At 33.1% G+C, this 19,859-nt stretch overlaps 1 protein-coding gene across 1 annotated transcript in view; it reads left to right on the top strand.

Annotated features, from left to right (window-relative positions):
* Window positions 1–17,890, top strand: part of LOC134718240 (uncharacterized) — a 53,106-nt gene extending 35,216 nt beyond the window's left edge. Inside the window, exons 2-13 of the mRNA XM_063580734.1 lie at window positions 714–798; window positions 5,956–6,101; window positions 6,908–7,097; window positions 7,599–7,673; window positions 8,203–8,397; window positions 8,574–8,777; window positions 9,772–9,927; window positions 12,392–12,757; window positions 13,857–14,224; window positions 15,786–15,876; window positions 16,732–16,811; window positions 17,677–17,890. Coding sequence (XP_063436804.1) covers window positions 744–798; window positions 5,956–6,101; window positions 6,908–7,097; window positions 7,599–7,673; window positions 8,203–8,397; window positions 8,574–8,777; window positions 9,772–9,927; window positions 12,392–12,757; window positions 13,857–14,224; window positions 15,786–15,876; window positions 16,732–16,811; window positions 17,677–17,730 — 1,980 coding nt within the window. The 5' untranslated portion in view covers window positions 714–743 and the 3' untranslated portion in view covers window positions 17,731–17,890. The remainder of the gene's footprint in view (window positions 1–713; window positions 799–5,955; window positions 6,102–6,907; window positions 7,098–7,598; window positions 7,674–8,202; window positions 8,398–8,573; window positions 8,778–9,771; window positions 9,928–12,391; window positions 12,758–13,856; window positions 14,225–15,785; window positions 15,877–16,731; window positions 16,812–17,676) is intronic.
* Window positions 17,891–19,859: the final 1,969 nt, after the last annotated feature.

The following is a 19,859-nucleotide window of genomic DNA, read 5'->3' as shown; positions in this document are numbered from 1 at the left end:
AGTTATTTGACTCGTTATTGCTAGATTTATATTATACTCGCTCAACAGATCAGATTGGGAGTTCTCAAGTCTATAAATATAAGAAGATGTCGTATGAGTGCAAATGAGACAAATCTGCATCCAAGTCACAATTAGTAAAATTAAACCACTATTGGTCAAAGAACGGTCTTATAAAGCGGACAATAATTGATTGCAGAGATTGTATGGTATACATACGAAACAGTTACCACAGGAAGAGGGGTTTTTAATGTTATTAATATTGAAATGGGTTTAAACGGAATGGGAATAGTGCATATATATATATACATGTTTTCACCTTTTGCACTTTCGATGGGTGAAGTTTTTTACAGAAATAGACCGTAACATAGTTGTACAAGTATTACAATGTTTATTATTTTTTTTTACAGAAATAGACCGTAACATAGTTGTACAAGTATTACAATGTTTATTATTTTTTTTTACAGAAATAGACCGTAACTTGGTTGTACAAGTATTGCAATGTTTATTATTTTTTTTTACAGAAATAGACCGTAACTTGGTTGTACAAGTATAACAATGTGTTTTTTTTTACAGAAATAAAACGTTTACAGAAATAGACAATACCATGATTGTATAGGTATTACAATGTTTATTTTTTTTTTTTACAGAAATAGTATCCAGAAATAATACAACCATGTTGTACAAGTATTACGATGTTTATTATTTTTTTACAGAAATAAAACGTTACAGAAATAGACAATACCATGGTTGTTCAAGTATTAGTCGTGGCTTTTCTTCTTTCCTTTGCTTCTACAGCACGTAAGTAAACACCCGTAATTTAACGTCCTATTCTGACTGCGCGTGGCACTTAATTTAACGTCATATTCTGACTGGGTGTGACACTTAATTTAACGTACTATTCTGACTGCGCGTGACACTTAATTTTTATTCTGACTGGGTGTGGCTGCGTATTTATTATTTAACGTCCTATTTTGACTCCGCGTGGCTGACATGTTTTGTGACCCTGATTGCCCCAGTAGATATAATGCAGGCACGTCTCTGTACATGTTCAATGTTTGCAGAATCGGCGCTAGTGCAGTTATCATAGATGACATATGCATAATCTAGCAATGAACGGACAAATGTTTTATATAATTTTTCAATGCATAATCTAGGTAATATATGTCGCATCCTCAAGATAGTGTTCAGTTTATTATGACATTTCTTACAAATATCAGCAATATGATCGGTCCAAGAAAGTTTATCATTCAAAATAAGACCTAAATGTTTATGGCATGTTACTCTCTTTATATTTACATTATTTAAGATCAATGGAGGGTAGTGTGGTATTTGCTTCTTCTTAGAAGTAATAAGATACTCAGTTTTTTCTGCATTGAATGTTACACACCATTGCTGGGCCCATGTGTTCAACGTGACGAGGTCACTGTTCAGAGTTTGGAAAAAATCAGAGATGTGATCAATTTGTTTGACAAGGGACGTATCATCAGCAAACAGTTTGATATTGCTGACAATTCCATCTTTAATATCATTCACATATATAAGAAAAAGCAAAGGACCGAGTATAGAGCCCTGGGGTACACCAGCATAGATGTTTTGACTCGATGATGTCTGACCATTAATAACGACTCTTTGAGTACGACCTGAGAGGTAATTCTGTACAAGAGACAAAAGTGAGCCACATATGCCAAATTGTTTAAGTTTGAAAATCAGGCCTTTGTGCCAAACCTTATCAAAGGCCTTTGAAACATCTAAAAAGATTGTACATACATCTTTACCGCTATCTAATGACTTGTAAATTTCATGAGTAATAGTAATTAGTTGATTCACTGTTGAATCTTTTTTCTTAAAGCCCGAATTTTCACTGATGAGTAAGTCATTAAATTCACAGAACTCATAGATAGCCTTGTAGATGACTTTTTCAAGGATCTTGGACACAGATGATAGTAGAGCAATTGGTCGATAATTAGACATGATATTTTTATCGCCTTTATTTTTGTACACTGGGCACACATTAGATACTTTCCAGAGAGATGGATATACTCCAGAATGGAGTGAGAAGTTAAAGAGTTTAGTGAGTGGTTTATACAGAGAATGAGCACAGTACTTTAGGATATGGTTTGATATACCATCTGGGCCGCATGACTTATGGGGGTTAGATTGGCGTAAATATTTAAGAACATCTTCTTCGACAGCTACTATCTCCTGAAGTCGCTCTACTGTAAGAAAAGATAATGGCGGTAGAGCGGGCAAGTCATTTTCATGTTGACCCAAGTGCATCTGAGCAGAAAAATAACAATTAAGGAGTTCAGCTTTCTCAAGATCATCAGATATCAGATTCATGTTATCTTTTACAGGGGGGATAGTTCTATCTGAATTGTCACCTAACACAGATTTACTAAGGGACCAACATTTCTTAGGATTAAGGTTTTCTCTAGAAAATGAGCGAATGATATTAATTTCATATTTTTGCTTTGCGTCTCGTTTTAAGCGATTGACCTCTCTCCTAGCAACTATGTGATATAACTTGTCTTCGTCTCTTCGAGTCCGTTGATATTTTTTGAAGCAACGATCACGCTTGCGAATCGCTCGCCTAACCTCGTTACTCATCCATGGTTTATCCCTATGACGAATAGTTACTATTTTATTCGGTATGAATTCAGAACAAGCGGAGGTGATAAGATCACTCGTATAACTAGCAATGTCGTTTACATCGTCAAAAATTTCATATGCGGAATCAAAGGGAGCGTTTAATAATGCGGTATTCAGACTATTAAAATCAGCTGACTTGTAATCCCAAACACGACGCTGAAAGGCACGTGATTTACTTACTTTTAGGGATAGTTTACAGAAAATAATGCAATGGTCGAGATTAAGTAGGGGTGGGCTAACTCCGAAGTCCGATACACAACGTTTATTGTCAGTGAATATAAGGTCTAACAATGTCGCACTGCTATCCGTATACCTGGTCGGTTCATCAATTAATTGTGATAGACCATACCTATGGGCCAGATTAAAAAGAGTTAGACCGAGCTCGCTGTGACTATGACTATCAAACCATGAAACACACCGGTCGTTGAAGTCCCCTAGAATCAGGCACACATCTGGGCTGTGTGATTTCATATTTTCAATGACTGCAGTAAAGCTATCAGTGAATTTTTTACGTTCATTTGCCGTTACATTCGGCGGTCGGTAACAAACACTAACAAGGATAGACTTATCCTTGGTTTTGACTTCAATGCATAAGAATTCGAGACCCTGTATTTCTAACTCCTGACGGCGCATAGAATATAGTCGGTCGGAAACATATATGGCTACACCACCGTAACCCGACCCGTCAGCCCTATCTCGCCTGTAAGTATTATAATTATCAATCTTAATATCTTCAAATGATATATCTGGTTTTAACCAAGTTTCACTTATACAGATCACATCATATTGGAGTTCGTTACACAGGACGAACTCAATTTCATCTAGCTTAGTTCGGTTGGACTTTAATACGGTATCAAAAGAATATAAACTACGTGCATTTAAGTGACATACAGATAGATCCCCGGACGGACCCGGATTAGGATGAATAGTTCCCGATGTGACTAAAAAATATCATCATTGCTAGCTTGTGTAGTGAAACAGAAAATGAAAGAACAGTAATAACTGAACAAAAGACGTACACGTAACGAGAGTGTGACAAGGTGCTATTCAAAAAGTGAGAACTGTTTATTCGTAATTGCTTTGATACAATAGTATTATGAAATCGTCCGATACACGCTCTATACTGATCAACCCCGATCATAGGTAAGCAAGTTGAATGTTGCGGGATTATGGATCACTGAGCAAAACGTATACATAAACAAACAATATAATACAAGTTGACAAAAAAATACAAACAGGGTACACATAGCGAAAAAAAAAAAGAAGAAAAAAAAAGAAATGAATACAGGCAAACGGATATCCAATGCACACAATAAACAATTAAGCATTATAAATTTGGCAACATACTTTATATGCCTTAAATAATTTGAGATTTGGTTATTATCAAGACTAAAAAAAAGAGGATCATTAAAACTTAAAACTCAAAAGGATCAGAAAGAAAAAAATAAAAAATTAATAACACTGATAATTACAAATTAAGAGGTTTATTGCTGTAAACTTAACTATTGAAGAATGCAAAAGTGATATATTTCAAAAAAAAAAAGAAACTGAAGCAAACCATGGGAATCTGTTGCTCATGAGATTAGTAAAATAATTTTACAATTAAAGATATATATTTATACAAATATAAAAATAATCGGTTACATGAATCAACATAAATAAGGTTATATGTATATATATTATAAAGAAAATGCATTAACTCACGAGAAACAACAAGTTTTTCAGCAGTACTACATGTGATTTCAGTAAATAGATCAGCTTACGAAGACTACTAACATCAGCAATGTCAATTATTCTTTTGATATCATTGTTTTTGTGTTTAGCAAAGATTTTACCATTGTAAGACCAAGCTTGATCTATAAGCTCATGTTCCTGTAGACTTTTTAAAAGTTTAAAGTTTAGTTTAGTAAGTTCATCACTAATAGAAACTTTTTGGCCTAATTTAAGTTTACGACGGGATGCTATGACTTTGATTTTATCAGTTCTACGGAGCATTTTGCAGATGATTGGTCTTCTGGTGTTAACATTTTCATCAGAATCTTTGACCGGACCTATTCTGTGTGCAATTTCGATGTCAATGTTATCAAGAGAGAGCTTTTCTTTCAATAGTTTTTGAACGACATCATGAGTATTTTCTTTCTCCTCTGTTTGTACAATTCCAAATATTCTCACGGTGTTTTTTTCTTGTATATTGAGCAGTTTCATTTATTTGGAAACGATGTTGTTTTAAGTCTTTATGTACCATGTTCAGCTCTGAATGAAGTGTGGATATCTTCAATGTTTTAGCTTTATTGTCGTTTAGAAGTTCGACGAGATCTTTCGAAATTTTACTATTCCATTCAAGTTGTTTATCGTAGTTCTTTTCTAAGTCAAAGATCCTGCTTTCTAAGATGTCAATTCTGTGACTAAATATGGATTCGAGACCAGTTTGGATAGTTTTTTTGGCAGCTTGGATAGCTGCTTCTGTAGCCACATTAACGGATTCTTCGATTATCCTCTGAATTTTGACTTTTATTTGTTCTGAATCAATATCAAGGACGAAAGAATCTGCAGAAGAATCTGAAGACAATGCTTCACGCTTTCGTTTCTGCTCATGGTGTGGTTTAATAGATGAAGTTGCAATAGGTGTAGATGTAATAGGCTCTGGTTTACTGGAAGTATTTTTGATTTTATCTTTTGAACCCGACATAGTTTTAAATCTCTTTTTTGGCTTGCTTTTCTTTCTAGGCATATGTATGAAGATTGTTTACATATTTATAAGTATTTTCCTATCTGGTATTGATTTAACGTCCTAGTCTGAATGTGCGTGGCTGCTTATTTATGCATCCCAGACAGCCAAACCAGATGCTCTACTTTGAAAAGGTCATTGTTGTCTAGTACTATTTTCACGTCGATTGCTTGGACTACTTTTCAGCCTTTTGATCCAAAATTTAATCTTCAAATACTTGAATATGACTGGTCCATTGGAAATCATTTCTCTGCTTTTCAGCTCGTATACCAAACAGTACAACATACTACTACAAACCAAAAAAAAAAAAGGCGAACCGTTCAGCTGTTATGCTCTTTGGTAGGGTTGTTGTCTCTTCTACATATTCCCCATTTCCATTCTTAATTTAAAATACTTGACTCCTTAGAGAAAATAAAATACAAATAAAACGTTTTTTCATGATCTATACTTAATACTGCAATCATGTCATTGGCTTATTCGAAAATGCATTTATTCTCTGTATTGATTTCAGTTTTACGTTCATGTTATATTATCATGTATTCGTTTATTTATTTCACTTAATTGTTTTATTATTTTAGCTATCGATTTAAGTTGCAATGTTCCTGTTGACCTGGTTTTTGTTCTGGATGGATCGGACAGTCTAAAAGAATCAGAATTTAGCGCCTCGAAACAGTTCGTACTTGATGTCATACAAAGTCTCACTCTGGGAAAACAGAACGTGCAGGTAACTGGTCAAATATTAAAAAGGAACAGCGCATGTGCAATGCAAAATTGCATAACGATTGTTCCAATCGTTCAGCACTTCAACAAGACACACCTTTCATTTTTGGTATGTCAAGTCATGATGACAAATGCATTTACACATCACTTGCAATTAGTACATTCAATGTTGACAAAACCCAGGATATCTCTACTCACTCGTACATGTGAAATAGTAAATAAAAATTATATGCTAATGTGGTAGCTTGAAATAATAAAATAATTGCCTAGCCTCATTATATATATATATTTTTGTAAGTTAAATATTTCGGTTTTAAAAATCACATGAATATGAAAACATGTTGTTGTCTCTTTGACATATTCCCCAGTTTCATTCTCTATTTTAATAATAAAATATTACCCGCCTCAAAATCAGAAATTTGTTTAAGTGTGTGATTAGAAAGTCCAGTTCGTGCTTCGTCCTTTGTTTTTTTTTCGTCAAAGAAATATGTCTAAATGTTGTACATTTTATGACAATTACGTGTTTTTTAAAGCAGCAAATTTATGTGACAATAGTATAAAAGCTATGTCGCATAGAAAAAAAACATGCATATTTGCAAGATCTGGCGTTTGCCTTCAACATGTACAAATTACGAAAAGAGAGGACAAAACAATGACACAAAGAAAAAAATGACATCTTGAGGTCAACATTTTAAAGGTCAAGCAATCGCTCTCAGTCTTATAAAAAGTTACGGAATATAACATAATTTTTTCACTATATCTTCCATCAACAACAAATCTTATCGAACTGTCTCGTTCTTACGCTTTAAGCTATTCATCGAGCTCAATTTAACAAAATGCAACCATCGATGGTGTTCTTTACCTGCAGACCTGTTTTGCAGATATGAACTTGAACAAATTGCGTCAGATTCGCAGAAGACTCTGATTCTAACTAACAGTATGACAGACCCAGCCTTCTTACAGGAGTTTGAAGATAAACTCAGACCACGTGTTTGTGAAGGTAATACCACTGATTTATAATCCACAAGTTTTCTAAGTACCAACTGTTTTAAAGGAAAAAAAATAAAGTACTGATTTTTACTTTGTCCTTATGAGTATTTGGATTCGGTGATCTTCATTTCTGTATTTTATTTATTTTTGTTTTTTACTACCTTTTTCGATCTATTCTAACTGTTTCCCTCTTTATCATTCTTTATCTTAGAACCTCCTCGTTCTCGATTCTTTATATTGATACGTCCTTGATCTCTGTTTTCCAATATTCTGCACACTGTTATATAAGCCAGATCACAAAGGATTATCAGCTAGGTTTTCCATCCGTAAAACCTAACATTTGATAACAAACGATTGTGTTTGCGTGCTAAAAGGATTTCAATTCAAAATTGCAATATTCCAAATACAAAAATTAAAACAGTTCAATCAAATTGCAATATAAATGTGACCAAACCAATTGGAGGTAAGGAGAATGCTTTAGATTCATTGATATTTTCCATTTATTCTGCAGTTTCAATAACAACAGAAAAAGCGACCACAACAGTCATTCCGATGTTACCATCAACAGAAAAACTAGTGCCTGACAGTAAGTAACCTTTTGACCTTTTAACCTCGGCAAACGATATATTTCATCATCAAAGCAGCAGAAAGACTCAATTTGGAATCCTAATAAAACACAATACAAAATATATGATGTGAGAAGTTGTGGTAAACAGTACACTAACAGCCGGGTAATGTGTACTGATTGATATTTAAGTTCGGGAGAACATGTCGTTAATTTATTAATAAGTTGTAATTGACTATCAAATAACTTTCAGTAGCTACGAGTACTCTTTTGTCGATGCTTTGTGTCTATAGTTTTTAGTTATTTGGTCGTGAGCATTATGCCCATCTATGAAGATAAGCCGATATAACAATTATTATACATTACGTTAAAATGCCAAATTTCGATTGGTTCATACGAGGGAGACAATTAACTCTATTCATAGCTCAGCTATAAAACCAGGTTTAATCCACCTGTTTCTACATTAGAAAAGCCAAGTCAGAAATATGACAGTTGTTATCCATGTATATGAATGTAATACTCACTGACATATGTTTGTGTTTTGTTCCAGAGTACTGTCCTAATTGTATGAAAGATGTTAATTATGGTTATAAACCCTACCCGGGTGATTGCACCAAATATTATGATGTTAGACCTGATGAAAACGGTGGAGCAATACAGGATGTGAAGAAATGTCCTTTCGGAACTTTTTGGGACTCTACGTACTTAACATGTCAATATACATGGATGGTGAACTGTGTATACGGTAAGATATCCGCATTTTTGAAAATATCTAATTATAAGAAGCTAAAAGTCTTACAAAATGTTATTTTGGTCTTCATACTTGTATTGACGAAAACGCCCGTCTGTCGTATTTTAAACCTGTTGTCTATGCAGCTGTTCGTTTATTTAATCGTGTTCTTTGATTTCTCCCCCAATTAGATCCATGTAGAAGCTATTCATCCGGGACATTAGCCATGCCTGGTGTATGCAGTGGTTATTGGACATGCTCTAACTTCCGAGGGAACGCCACCTGTTGTTCGAGACCAAACCAAAGATACGTACAGGGTGTTGGATGTTTAGAGGATTTCTCTTGTACAACACCTTGTCCAGACGATGACTCAAATAGAATCCAAGTGCCACAACGTAAGTAATGAGAGTGGACACATATGTCCTTCAATAGATTTACAGGATTTGACTACATGTATATTGTAGGATGGGGGTTTCTGAATACATGTATATTGTAGGATGGGGGTTTCTGACTACATGTATATTGTAGGATGGGGGTTTCTGACTACATGTATATTGTAGGATGGGGTCGGACTACATGTATATTGTAGGATGGGGGTTTCTGACTACATGTATATTGTAGGATGGTTGTTTCTGACTACATGTATATTGTAGGATGGGGGTTTCTGACTACATGTATATTGTAGGATGGGGGTTTCTGACTACATGTATATTGTAGGATGGGGGTTTCTGACTACATGTATATTGTAGGATGGGGGTTTCTGACTACATGTATATTGTAGGATGGGGGTTTCTGACTACATGTATATTGTAGGATGGGGGTGTCGGACTACATGTATATTGTAGGATGGGGGTTTCTGACTACATGTATATTGTAGGATGGTTGTTTCTGACTACATGTATATTGTAGGATGGGGGTTTCTGACTACATGTATATTGTAGGATGGTTGTTTCTGACTACATGTATATTGTAGGATGGTTGTTTCTGACTACATGTATATTGTAGGATGGGGGTTTCTGACTACATGTATATTGTAGGATGGGGGTTTCGGTCCGTATTCGAACATTGACATGGAATAGATATATTACTAACATACTTAAGTTCAGCAGTATATTATTAGTAATAGTGAAACATTTTTTTTGCGCGATATATCACGTGCCTAACAATTCAACAACAACATATGTTATTTGTGTTTTTTTTGTCACATTGAACGAAAGTTGAATGTCGACAATTAGGATTCATACCTGAACAAATTTATCTGATGCTTGTAATTTTTTCTGAAAGATGATGTATAGACAATTTAGTATCAGTAATCAGTCTATCATATCTAAAAAGTGTCATTACAAAAAGATCCTATAATTACATTATAACACAATTTTCATTTTACAGAGTGCTACAGATATCCATATCAACCAGACCAGTCCAAATATTATGAAGAAAATCATGGTTTCAACATCACACGAAGTTGTGCACCAGGCACATGGTTTGATCAGAACACGTGTTCTTGTTCTATAACTTCCGGTTTGAATTCTGGAAATATACAGGGTAACATTATTTATACATTTGTGGCTTCGTGTTCTATTTTAATCAAGTTAAAGATCTTTACATGTACATTCATATACCTATATATATCTTTGAACTTAATTTAAATCTTATTGGTGATAGAGATACAACCCAACTAATCGCTGTGCAATTAATCATCATGCTTGATATATAGGGAAACAGACAGGGATACAGCAAAAACGATTCCTTAGAGACAAGAAGACGGTGTAATATTTGTAAATAGTAACACTGCAACTGCTCCGCATCACGTTGTGTTTACTATAACCCTCAATTGTCTTTAATGCTAAAGATCTTATTTTCTTTGTTTATCTATTACTAGTATAAAATGTTTATATATATATATCTATTTAAGGTGTAATACCATCAATGATCTTCCCCTATTAGTCTTTGTTAAATTTGCATCTTTTATCTTTGTTTCAAATAAAGAAATACTTGGCATGAGTAAAGTTTCATCTTGTCCAGTACTATAGAAAAACTTGCACATAACATTTCATTGCATATAAAACTGTCACTGGAAGTTAACCAATCAAACTTTCCCCTTATTGAACCTGTGTACAAGCTTTAGTAGCCATGTAAGTTCAAGTTTCCAAAATATTCTATAAAAAACCCAGTTAAAAAAGATAATAGTGCTTTGAAATACCCAAGACATATGATTATGACACAGAAAATGTGTTACTGCAATGCAATGAAATGTATGGTTAATAACCTAAAATTTTTCGACCTATTTTCGTATTCAACCGGATGTGACGTACCATGATTTGGTGGTATTACACCTTAATGTATACTTATATATTTTAATATTGTAATGCATATTTGACTCAGAAGCAACTCGGGAAATACATGAGCCTATACATTTGCACTAGTTGACTGAAGGTATTACTTCTATGAAGTTCACTCAAACTCATTAGATTGTGAATACATGTACTCTGTCACCAGTGTCTGCATTTGAACAAATTCCTGACCAAAATAGTGAAAGAAGCTAATCATTGATGTCAGTACACATAATTTGAATGACTCTTTAATGTTTCAGTTTTATTTTCCATTTTGATTCAATCGCATCTAGGGGCTCATTTAAGACGGGAAAAGTTAGCTGTAATAAGCTTAATAATATATGATTACGGCGAGACATGTACATGCAATACAGAATAAGAATGTTTTGTTTTTTTATTAATGAAATTATTATTTGAAATAATTCAATACTACTGAATTACATATTTGTATTTATAAAATATTTGGGGTATTGAATGAACTTAATGTCTAAGCTGATCACCCTTTCACTTAAGGTGGCTCGTGGGTACAAAAATTTTAGCAAAAAATTAAACCTTAATTTTTTCATTACAAATTTTATTTATTACATTATTAGTTGTTACTTTATGATATGGTACCAAAAACAACCCAAAAAAATGATTTGGTTTCGCCCAAGATGACTTTAAAAATTGAAAAAGCTCCAAATTATCTCCCTTTGGTGCAAAAATGCCATTTTTTGGCCTTAAATTTGAAATATCTTTTTTAACTCTTCGGTGACCTACATTTTTTATTATTGTTTTCACATAAACTAAATAATTGTAAAATTTAAGCGATTTCTTATATTAGGTAATTTTTTTATTTCGATATTTCCTCTTTTTCTCCTATTAGTTCAACAGAAAAAAAGGACATTAACAAAAATGTATGCTTCTTCCAGAGGCAGATTTTAGCTTAAATGAACGGTGACCCCATTTTTTCATTTCATTTTTCTTTTAAGTATAGGATAAAGTTCATTTATGAAAAAATATAGCCAAATCCTATATTAGAAAAAAAAAATTCTTTATACCCAGGAGCCCCCTTAAACATATTAAAGGTACCCCTCCACCAAAGTGAAAGTGAACGTCGCCATTTTCAAATGAAGTCCAGTATACACCTCATACGAAACGATTTCTTATTTTTTGTATCAAATTATATTATTTATTAGAGACAACTATTAAGCATTTGTATATTACAAAATGAATTTGGAATGTATGGTTTTCATTCTAGCATATTATATTTGGGGGTGTTCTATATTTTGTACATTCTCAAACAAATATTTCTATAAAATGTTTTTTTCACAAAAAGTTGTATCTCTTAAAATGTTTATTTCTCAAATAAATATTTTAAAATATGTATATTTCTCAAACACATATATCTATAGAACAGTATATTTCTCAAACAAATATATCTATAAAAAATTATATTTCTTAAACAAATATATCTACAGAAAAGTATATTTCTCAAACAAATATATCTATAAAAAAGTATATTTCTCAAATAATAAATCTATTAAAATGTATATTTCTCAAACAATAAATCTATATAAATGCATATTTCTCAAACAATTATATGTGTTTAATGCTTCTCAAATCTTCTCAAACAAATATATCTATGATAATATATATCTCTACCATATATCTGTTATATAGCATGTCTTCTTCAGCACCTATACACTTCCCTGATGAACTAACAAGGAAGACAACTAAAGGTGAAGGGGAATATATGAAACAAGAAGAGACATATGATATGTTCCTAACTTTTGGAAACCAGCGAGACAAGTCGATAGAGATATGGAATTCATTGAATAACGAATTAATTGAACAAAGAGCAGTCTTGCTGAACGGAAAAGAATTTTTCAATGTATGGCAGGCAAACCGACGACCGTTATTGAAAAGTGCTTTCGTAGATGAATTAAATGGCGATTCTTTCAATTTATGGTCGCCAAAAATGTTGTCCCGGAATAGAAATGGTCGACGGCTACGAATAATGCCGAGAAACCCTAATAAAGAAAGGATGTGGCAGAGATCACGTGCTCTGCCACAGTAAACAAATCGCAGGCCACTACACATATAACTCATTTATAATCAGGTAATTCTGTTCAATGTATGTCCAAAATAACGAGAAATCAGTAAAATATAGATCGAGTTGTTGAAGAAAATTTTAAAATTAATGTGAAGAAAATACCAGGGCCTTATAGTATATTTAGTAGGACGTCATTTTTCTTTATCGTATGCATAAAGTTTACAAACAGCATGTTCAATAATGTAATTACACAAAATGACATGTATATGTATGCAAATGCATTTATATTAAGTCTTCATGTACCATCATACAGATATATAAGTTTTATGATAACGGATAAATGACAAAGCTGTTTGAATAATATTGATTCTGTTTGACCCGGTCATAATGTCATGCATATCTCAGTCTATTTAAAACCTATTAACGCTAAATATGTTGGAATATGTACTGCTTGATAATTTAGTCTGTGAGAAAACTAATATTTTAGGAGTTTATGACATATACATAAGAAAAAATAAAATATTGAGTCTAAATACGATAGATTTGTACTGATTGATACCTTGGAGAACATGATTTACTAATTAGATTATGACAGATACACAAGGTCACGGGTTTTTAGAATATGTTTAGCCGTTATATTAAATACGTTGGACGTGATTGGATTGGCACCTTTGTCTGGGAGAACATGATTTATTTACTTTTTTATGACTAAACACACGGCCATGAATTTTGCGATTGGTAAATTAACAACAATATTAACAATATATATTCATCCAATGACGAGACGTCAATTTCATGTATGGGCGTGGACAATGAAATTCCTCATAGTCCTTACATTTCTTCATCGACAAATACGTTAACCTCTTATTATTAATGACGTTCTTGCTGAAGTTTGGTGGTTCTAACAATAACGTAACGCCAAAAATAACTAACCGTGCTGACAATGACGTTAAAGACAATCAATCAATTGATAATATTATAGCGGTTTGGCTTGCGAGAGTACAAATAAATTTCGAATTACATAAATGTGTAATAGTATATTAGAACTTCGTGTAAAACACATAGTTAACAGTAGCATAGTTGGTAATATTTGATGTCTCTTAAAGTTGTAGGTTGTGGCCCGGATGTTTCTTATGAGTTCAATAGCAGTAGTGGTATAACAGACAGTTCTAGCAATGGCGTTCTGGCAGGATTCCTCAACATCGTTCTTAACGGACATACAGCGGCCTTCAATGGACAGAGTATGTTAAACATTTGGCGATTCTCTAATGTTGAACTAAAAAATCGCTTGGTCATTGAATTCCAGTTTAAAACTTCTGGTTCCGGTATTCAAAGTGAGGCACTGGTTTCTAACTGTATCGGAAGCGACCTTGAGGAAGCATCATTACTGATCGTAGCCAACCGTGGGAGTAACACCGTTCTTTTTCGTACCGTAACAGACAAAGGAACATCAGAAATATCAGCCCCGTACATAGTAGGTGTACAAGTTAAAAGTTTACTACTTCATAAGATATTATAACAATTATAGTTATTCTTAGTATACTTTTTTTTTTAATAATATTATTAATAAAAGAAGGCAGTTGCTATCTGTAAAAAGCTTTAGAATACTTTATGATATCCAGTTTATAGCAGATTTATAGATTTAAAAGATGACAAAGTTTACTCAGGTAACAAGGATAAATACTGCCTAGTATATTAGAGGGTATTAATCAATCATACAACTAGAGCGATTATAAAATCATCAGCAATGTGCAAATTGTTTTTTTTTAAGATATGAAATATAACTAGAGGCTCTAAAGAGCCTGTGTCGATCACATTGGTCTATGTGAATATTAAACAAAGGAAGCAGATGGATTCATGACAAAATTGTGTTTTGGTGATGGTGATATGTTTGTACATCTTACTTTACGGAACATTCTTGCAGCTTACAATTATCACTATCTATAATTAACTTGGCCCAGTAGTTTCTGTGGAAAATGTTACCGGTAGTAAAAATGTACAAATTTAATATAAAGGACAATAACTCCTTAGGGGGTCAACTGGCCATTTTGGTCATGTTGACTTATTTGTAAATCTTACTTTGCTGAACATTATTGCTGTTTACAGTTTATCTGTATCTATAATAATCTTGAAGATAATAACCAAAAACAGCAAAATTTCCTTAAAATTACCAATTCAGGGACAGCAACCCAACAACGGGTTCTCTGATTCATCTGAAAACGTTAAGGCAGATAGATCTTGACCTGATAAACAATTTTACCCCATGTCAGATTTGCTTTAAATGCTTTGGTTTTTGAGTTATAAGCCAAAAACTGCATTTTACCCCTATGTTCTAATTTTAGCCATGGCGGCCATCTTGGTTGGTTTGGTGGGTCACGCCACACATTTTTTAAACTAGATACACCAATGATGATTGTGGCCAAGTTTGGTTTAATTTGGCCCAGTAGTTTCAGAGAAGAAGATTTTTGTAAAAGTTAACGACGACGGACGACGACGACGGACGACAGACGACGGATGACGACGACAGACGACGGACGACGACGACAGACGACGGACGCCAAGTGATAAGAAAAGCTCACTTGGCCCTTCGGGCCAGGTGAGCTAAAAAACCAAAAGATATCTAGGTTAAAAATAGTTTTCTTGTATTATGTTGTATTTAGATCATCGTTAATGACGATGTTGAAGCAATGATTTTTATAAGAAAAAGACTTTTCATAAATTGTATCGCTTTTCATAATAACGGTTGAAATGATTAGGAAAAACGTTATGACGGGGAGAAAGTGCTGTATCATAAAATGGGCGACCAAGCAAGAAAAAAATTCGGCAGGAATAAAACTCAATCTATTCAAGTTTGTAGCAAAACAATTGTTGAAAACAACTATCGAAGATACACGAATAAATCAATAGAATTTGAAAACTATAGCTAAATCATCATGAATTGTGAATAGAAAATGTTGTTGAATCAATTTGACATTTTTTTTTAAAGAGAAGTGAAAAACATTTTGACTTGTACTAATATTTGTATCTGATTACAGCCTGGAGCAATGAATTCTGTGACGTATATTTACGATGGCCAAAGGATGATCTGTGCTGTAAATTCAATGGTCGTTCAGTCCTTTCTGACTGGTAAATAGATAGTATTACTGTCATTATACATCCCATACTCTCTATAATGTCTGTATTAATGATCGGTTGTGATTTATATAAAAGCAGTTAGGTATTCATAATATTCGCACGAAGCTTTATTCACTACCCCTTTCAAAACTTCATTCTCTGTACGACTTATATTTGGAAACCTCTTGGAATTCTCAATCCAGTTCGCATTTGAATAGAAAAAAAGCTTCTTAAACTTTACCTTACTATCTACCTAAAGCAATATCCTTCATCTTAATTCAGTTTCCTCTGCAATCAACTCTTGGGCTATATCCATCATTAATCAGTTCACATCTTAAGTTCTACTTCACGATCATTTCTAATAATAATTTACTTTCAACCAGATGAAATGCTGGATCTTCCATCATTGTATTGGATACTTTAACCCCATAAATGTCATTTCAAACAACGGTATGTTCCTGGGTCCTCCAAGTGCACTAACCTCTTTCTAAATTATCACAATTTTATCAGCAATCAAAGCCGGGCTTTAAAGTAATTGTGAAAAATCCTACTAGAGGTGGCGTGAATTAGATGTGGATACTAATTAATTCTCAAGATCTTATCTAAGACTCTTTTATCTTCCAATAGTATAAAAACATTTGACTTTTCTACACTTTACACAAGTCTTCCCCTAGTTTTAACTTATAGTTTCTCGAATGTCACTGATGGTAATTGTGTATACCACACTCGCGTCTGCCGTACAACATTTCAATTTCTATGATAAGTATATTTACACGACGGTACTATTTCAAAACTTTAAACGTGAGCTTTTCAAATGAGTTTTCAATTATTTGCAGCTGTTGTTCTGTAATTTCCTATTTTACACAGGTGATATTCAGACAAGACAAACCGGCATTATCATCGGCGCTGCCAGTAAATGGGCGTCATTCCAAGGAGACATGGACAATGTAAGTTTATCAATTTCAGCTGAATATAACCATTTATATTCGAGTTTGCTCTGGTAGAAATGTTCGCAGTTCTTTTTCATACTACTCGTCAGTATTTGTTGGTATCTGACAACTGCTTTTTCCGTCGGTTTTTTTTTCCCGGAAAAGACTTATTTGCATTTATTGCTGTGACAACTACTCGAAAGGTGCTCACGAGAAATTCAAATTGTATACACATTACAAAATATAAAGACAAATATAAGGTCAGTTGAGTTGCAATGAACTCAATAACGGGCAACATATTTCAGGGTTGTGTTAATCTGCCCTGCAACTGTGCTTAATGGAATTACACAAGTAAACACTGTAGAACTAAATAGAAAGCGCCCAGTTTATCACATCGTATCATAGCACAAAAAAATACTAACATAAAGACTAACGTCACATATTACCAATCTTAGATTACCCCAACCTAACAAAAGCTTGTTCAATAACAACCAATGAAAAACGTAATAAAAGAACCTAAATATCAGTTCACATTAAACGCATTAAATGCATAGACGTAATAAACAGTCTAATGAAGCATATACAAGTTTTGCCTCACATTTAACAATATACAAATAATTGCATTGTTTCAAACTTTCATATTGGAGAATTGCATCACAAGTGAGACATTGGAACTTATTCGTTAGCAAAAATATAATATATATAGATGAGAAGAATTGTATAGATTTTATTCATTAAATAATTGATTACAGTTATAAAACGCTGCACGTAAAAGCTCAAAGCTTTGAAATAGACACCCTATTCATTACTTGATAATTGCTCCTATATAATTCTCCTGAATACAGCCAATAGACTTGCAATATTTATCTTTATATATTTTTAGTTTCATCTGTACCGTTGTATACCTGCCAGTGTTGTACCATTGCTTAGCAAGTAGCTTCTATTCTAGGACACATGCAATCGTTCGGCTTCATCTTAAACGATAATAAACCGTTAATTTAGTTATTTGCGTACACTGTAGTAGTTTAAATGTTAACATATTCATGATTATTTAATTTAAATGTTGCATTAGATTTATGATGTATGTTAATTTGAATATAGCAATCTAATGAACTTCTTAGTTACTTTTATAGTACTATCTTTACATTGTTTTTATTTTGTTCGTCAAAGAAATACAGATAGAGTGATTTAATTTGTTTAGAAAACTTGCGACTTCTGAAATCCTGTGTAATCAAATGACTTATGAAATCCGTGTATGATATAAATGTATTACAGACAGTTATACTTTATTATTAAAAAACAAATTACGATTGTGTAGTTGATTTAGTTATTCTTAGAATAGGGGGATGTCTGTAACGAAAACCTTGTGTTTGATGGAGTATTTTATTGTGTGACTTAAAAGGAGTGTATGAATGAAAAGCGTCAATGGGAAACAACAACATCAACATCAAAAGGCCTCTGGAAGACAAAATCTCATCCTCATCGATAGAAATTTAAAAAACAATGTGTCCAGATTTTGAATTTGTCGTAAAAACGTTAATGGGCGTTTTTCAATAAAAGCGTAACTTTCAGACCTAAACAAAATGGAAAATCAATTTGTCTAAAATTCTATTTCAAGAGTTATTTTGAATACTTCTATTATAGACCTATTTGTAAACAAAAAGTGCAATCTTAAATACTCTTTAAAATGATATTATTTTCACACTTTGTGTACTGTTTCGTAGGGGACTTTTGTCCACTAAGAAACTGCTTCTAAACACACATATATTTTTGCAATCTTAAATGTTTCCTATAGACATTCCAGTTTGTTTACTTTATATACTAGAAAAATCTCATTTTTTTCTGAATCGGAGAACCTTTTTTTTTTTTATCGATAAATATTAGACAGATCTTCACATAGGAAGGTACAACTCATGTTACGTAGTGAACATGTTGATGCGTTTCGTAGTTGACAAAACAGTTTTGTAGTGGACAAAAAGTTTTGTAGTTGACATCAACCCTATTATATGTTAATAAAAACATGATAAAAATTACATGAAACTAACCCTTGTTATTTGTTTTGCACGAATATGATTGAAAGAAGATTAAAAAAGGCTGCATGTAGTGGTAGTGTCCACTACGAAACTTTTTTTCTCTCATACTTGTTTCGTAGGGGACATATTCGCATTTATTTTATTTTTTCCCCACAATCCATTTTTTGCAGTAGTAACAAGACTGTTTTTATTCATCAAAGCATGTATTAAGCTGTACACTGATATTTTTTTTGCATAATTTTAAAACCAGATACTGAAGTAGATTTGACCCGTTTCGAAGTGAACAATAACAAAATTACCGTATCACTCTGGTCCATTTGATGTGCGCAATTTTTCTTACCAACAATTTAATTGCCGTTACAAAAGCATCCCTTCTTTTGTAAAACCCTTATGTTTATATCTCTTGCAAACAAAAATTACATTGATTTTATAAAACTGTTTATTGGCAAGTTTTGATGACTTCGTTTCGTAGTGGACATTTTGTCAGGGACACACCTTCTGAAATTAAAAACCCTATATTGAAAGCTGTTTATAACTAAAGACATTTATTCTAAAAACAGTTGTTGGCATGACACGGGTTATGTTCTTCTCATATATGTTATGATGGTATGATACTAAACCCCTAACGGGAAGGATTGTGCCTGATGTTCATATGATGAAATCATAATCTTTCAGTCAGTTTAATTAAAGTCTGGAGCTGGCATGTCAGTTAACTGCTAGTAGTCTGTTGTTATTTATGTATTATTGTCATTTTGTTTATTTTCTTTGGTTACATCTTCTGACATCAGACTCGGACTTCTCTTGAACTGAATTTTAATGTGCGTTTTGTTATGCGTTTATTTTTCTACATTGGTTAGAGGTATAGGGGGAGGGTTGAGATCTCACAAACATGTTTAACCCCGCCGCATTTTTGCGCCTGTCCCAACTCTGGCCTTTGTTAGTCTTGTATTATTTTTATATTAGTTTCTTGTGTACAATTTGGAAATTAGTATGGCGTTCATTATCACTGAACTAGTATATATTTGTTTAAGGG

The sequence above is a fragment of the Mytilus trossulus genome, chromosome 5 (genome assembly GCF_036588685.1).
Source record: "Mytilus trossulus isolate FHL-02 chromosome 5, PNRI_Mtr1.1.1.hap1, whole genome shotgun sequence".
NCBI lineage: Eukaryota > Metazoa > Mollusca > Bivalvia > Mytilida > Mytilidae > Mytilus > Mytilus trossulus.
Note: the sequence above shows the minus strand (reverse complement) of the source record. Positions and strands in the feature narration are given on the sequence as shown.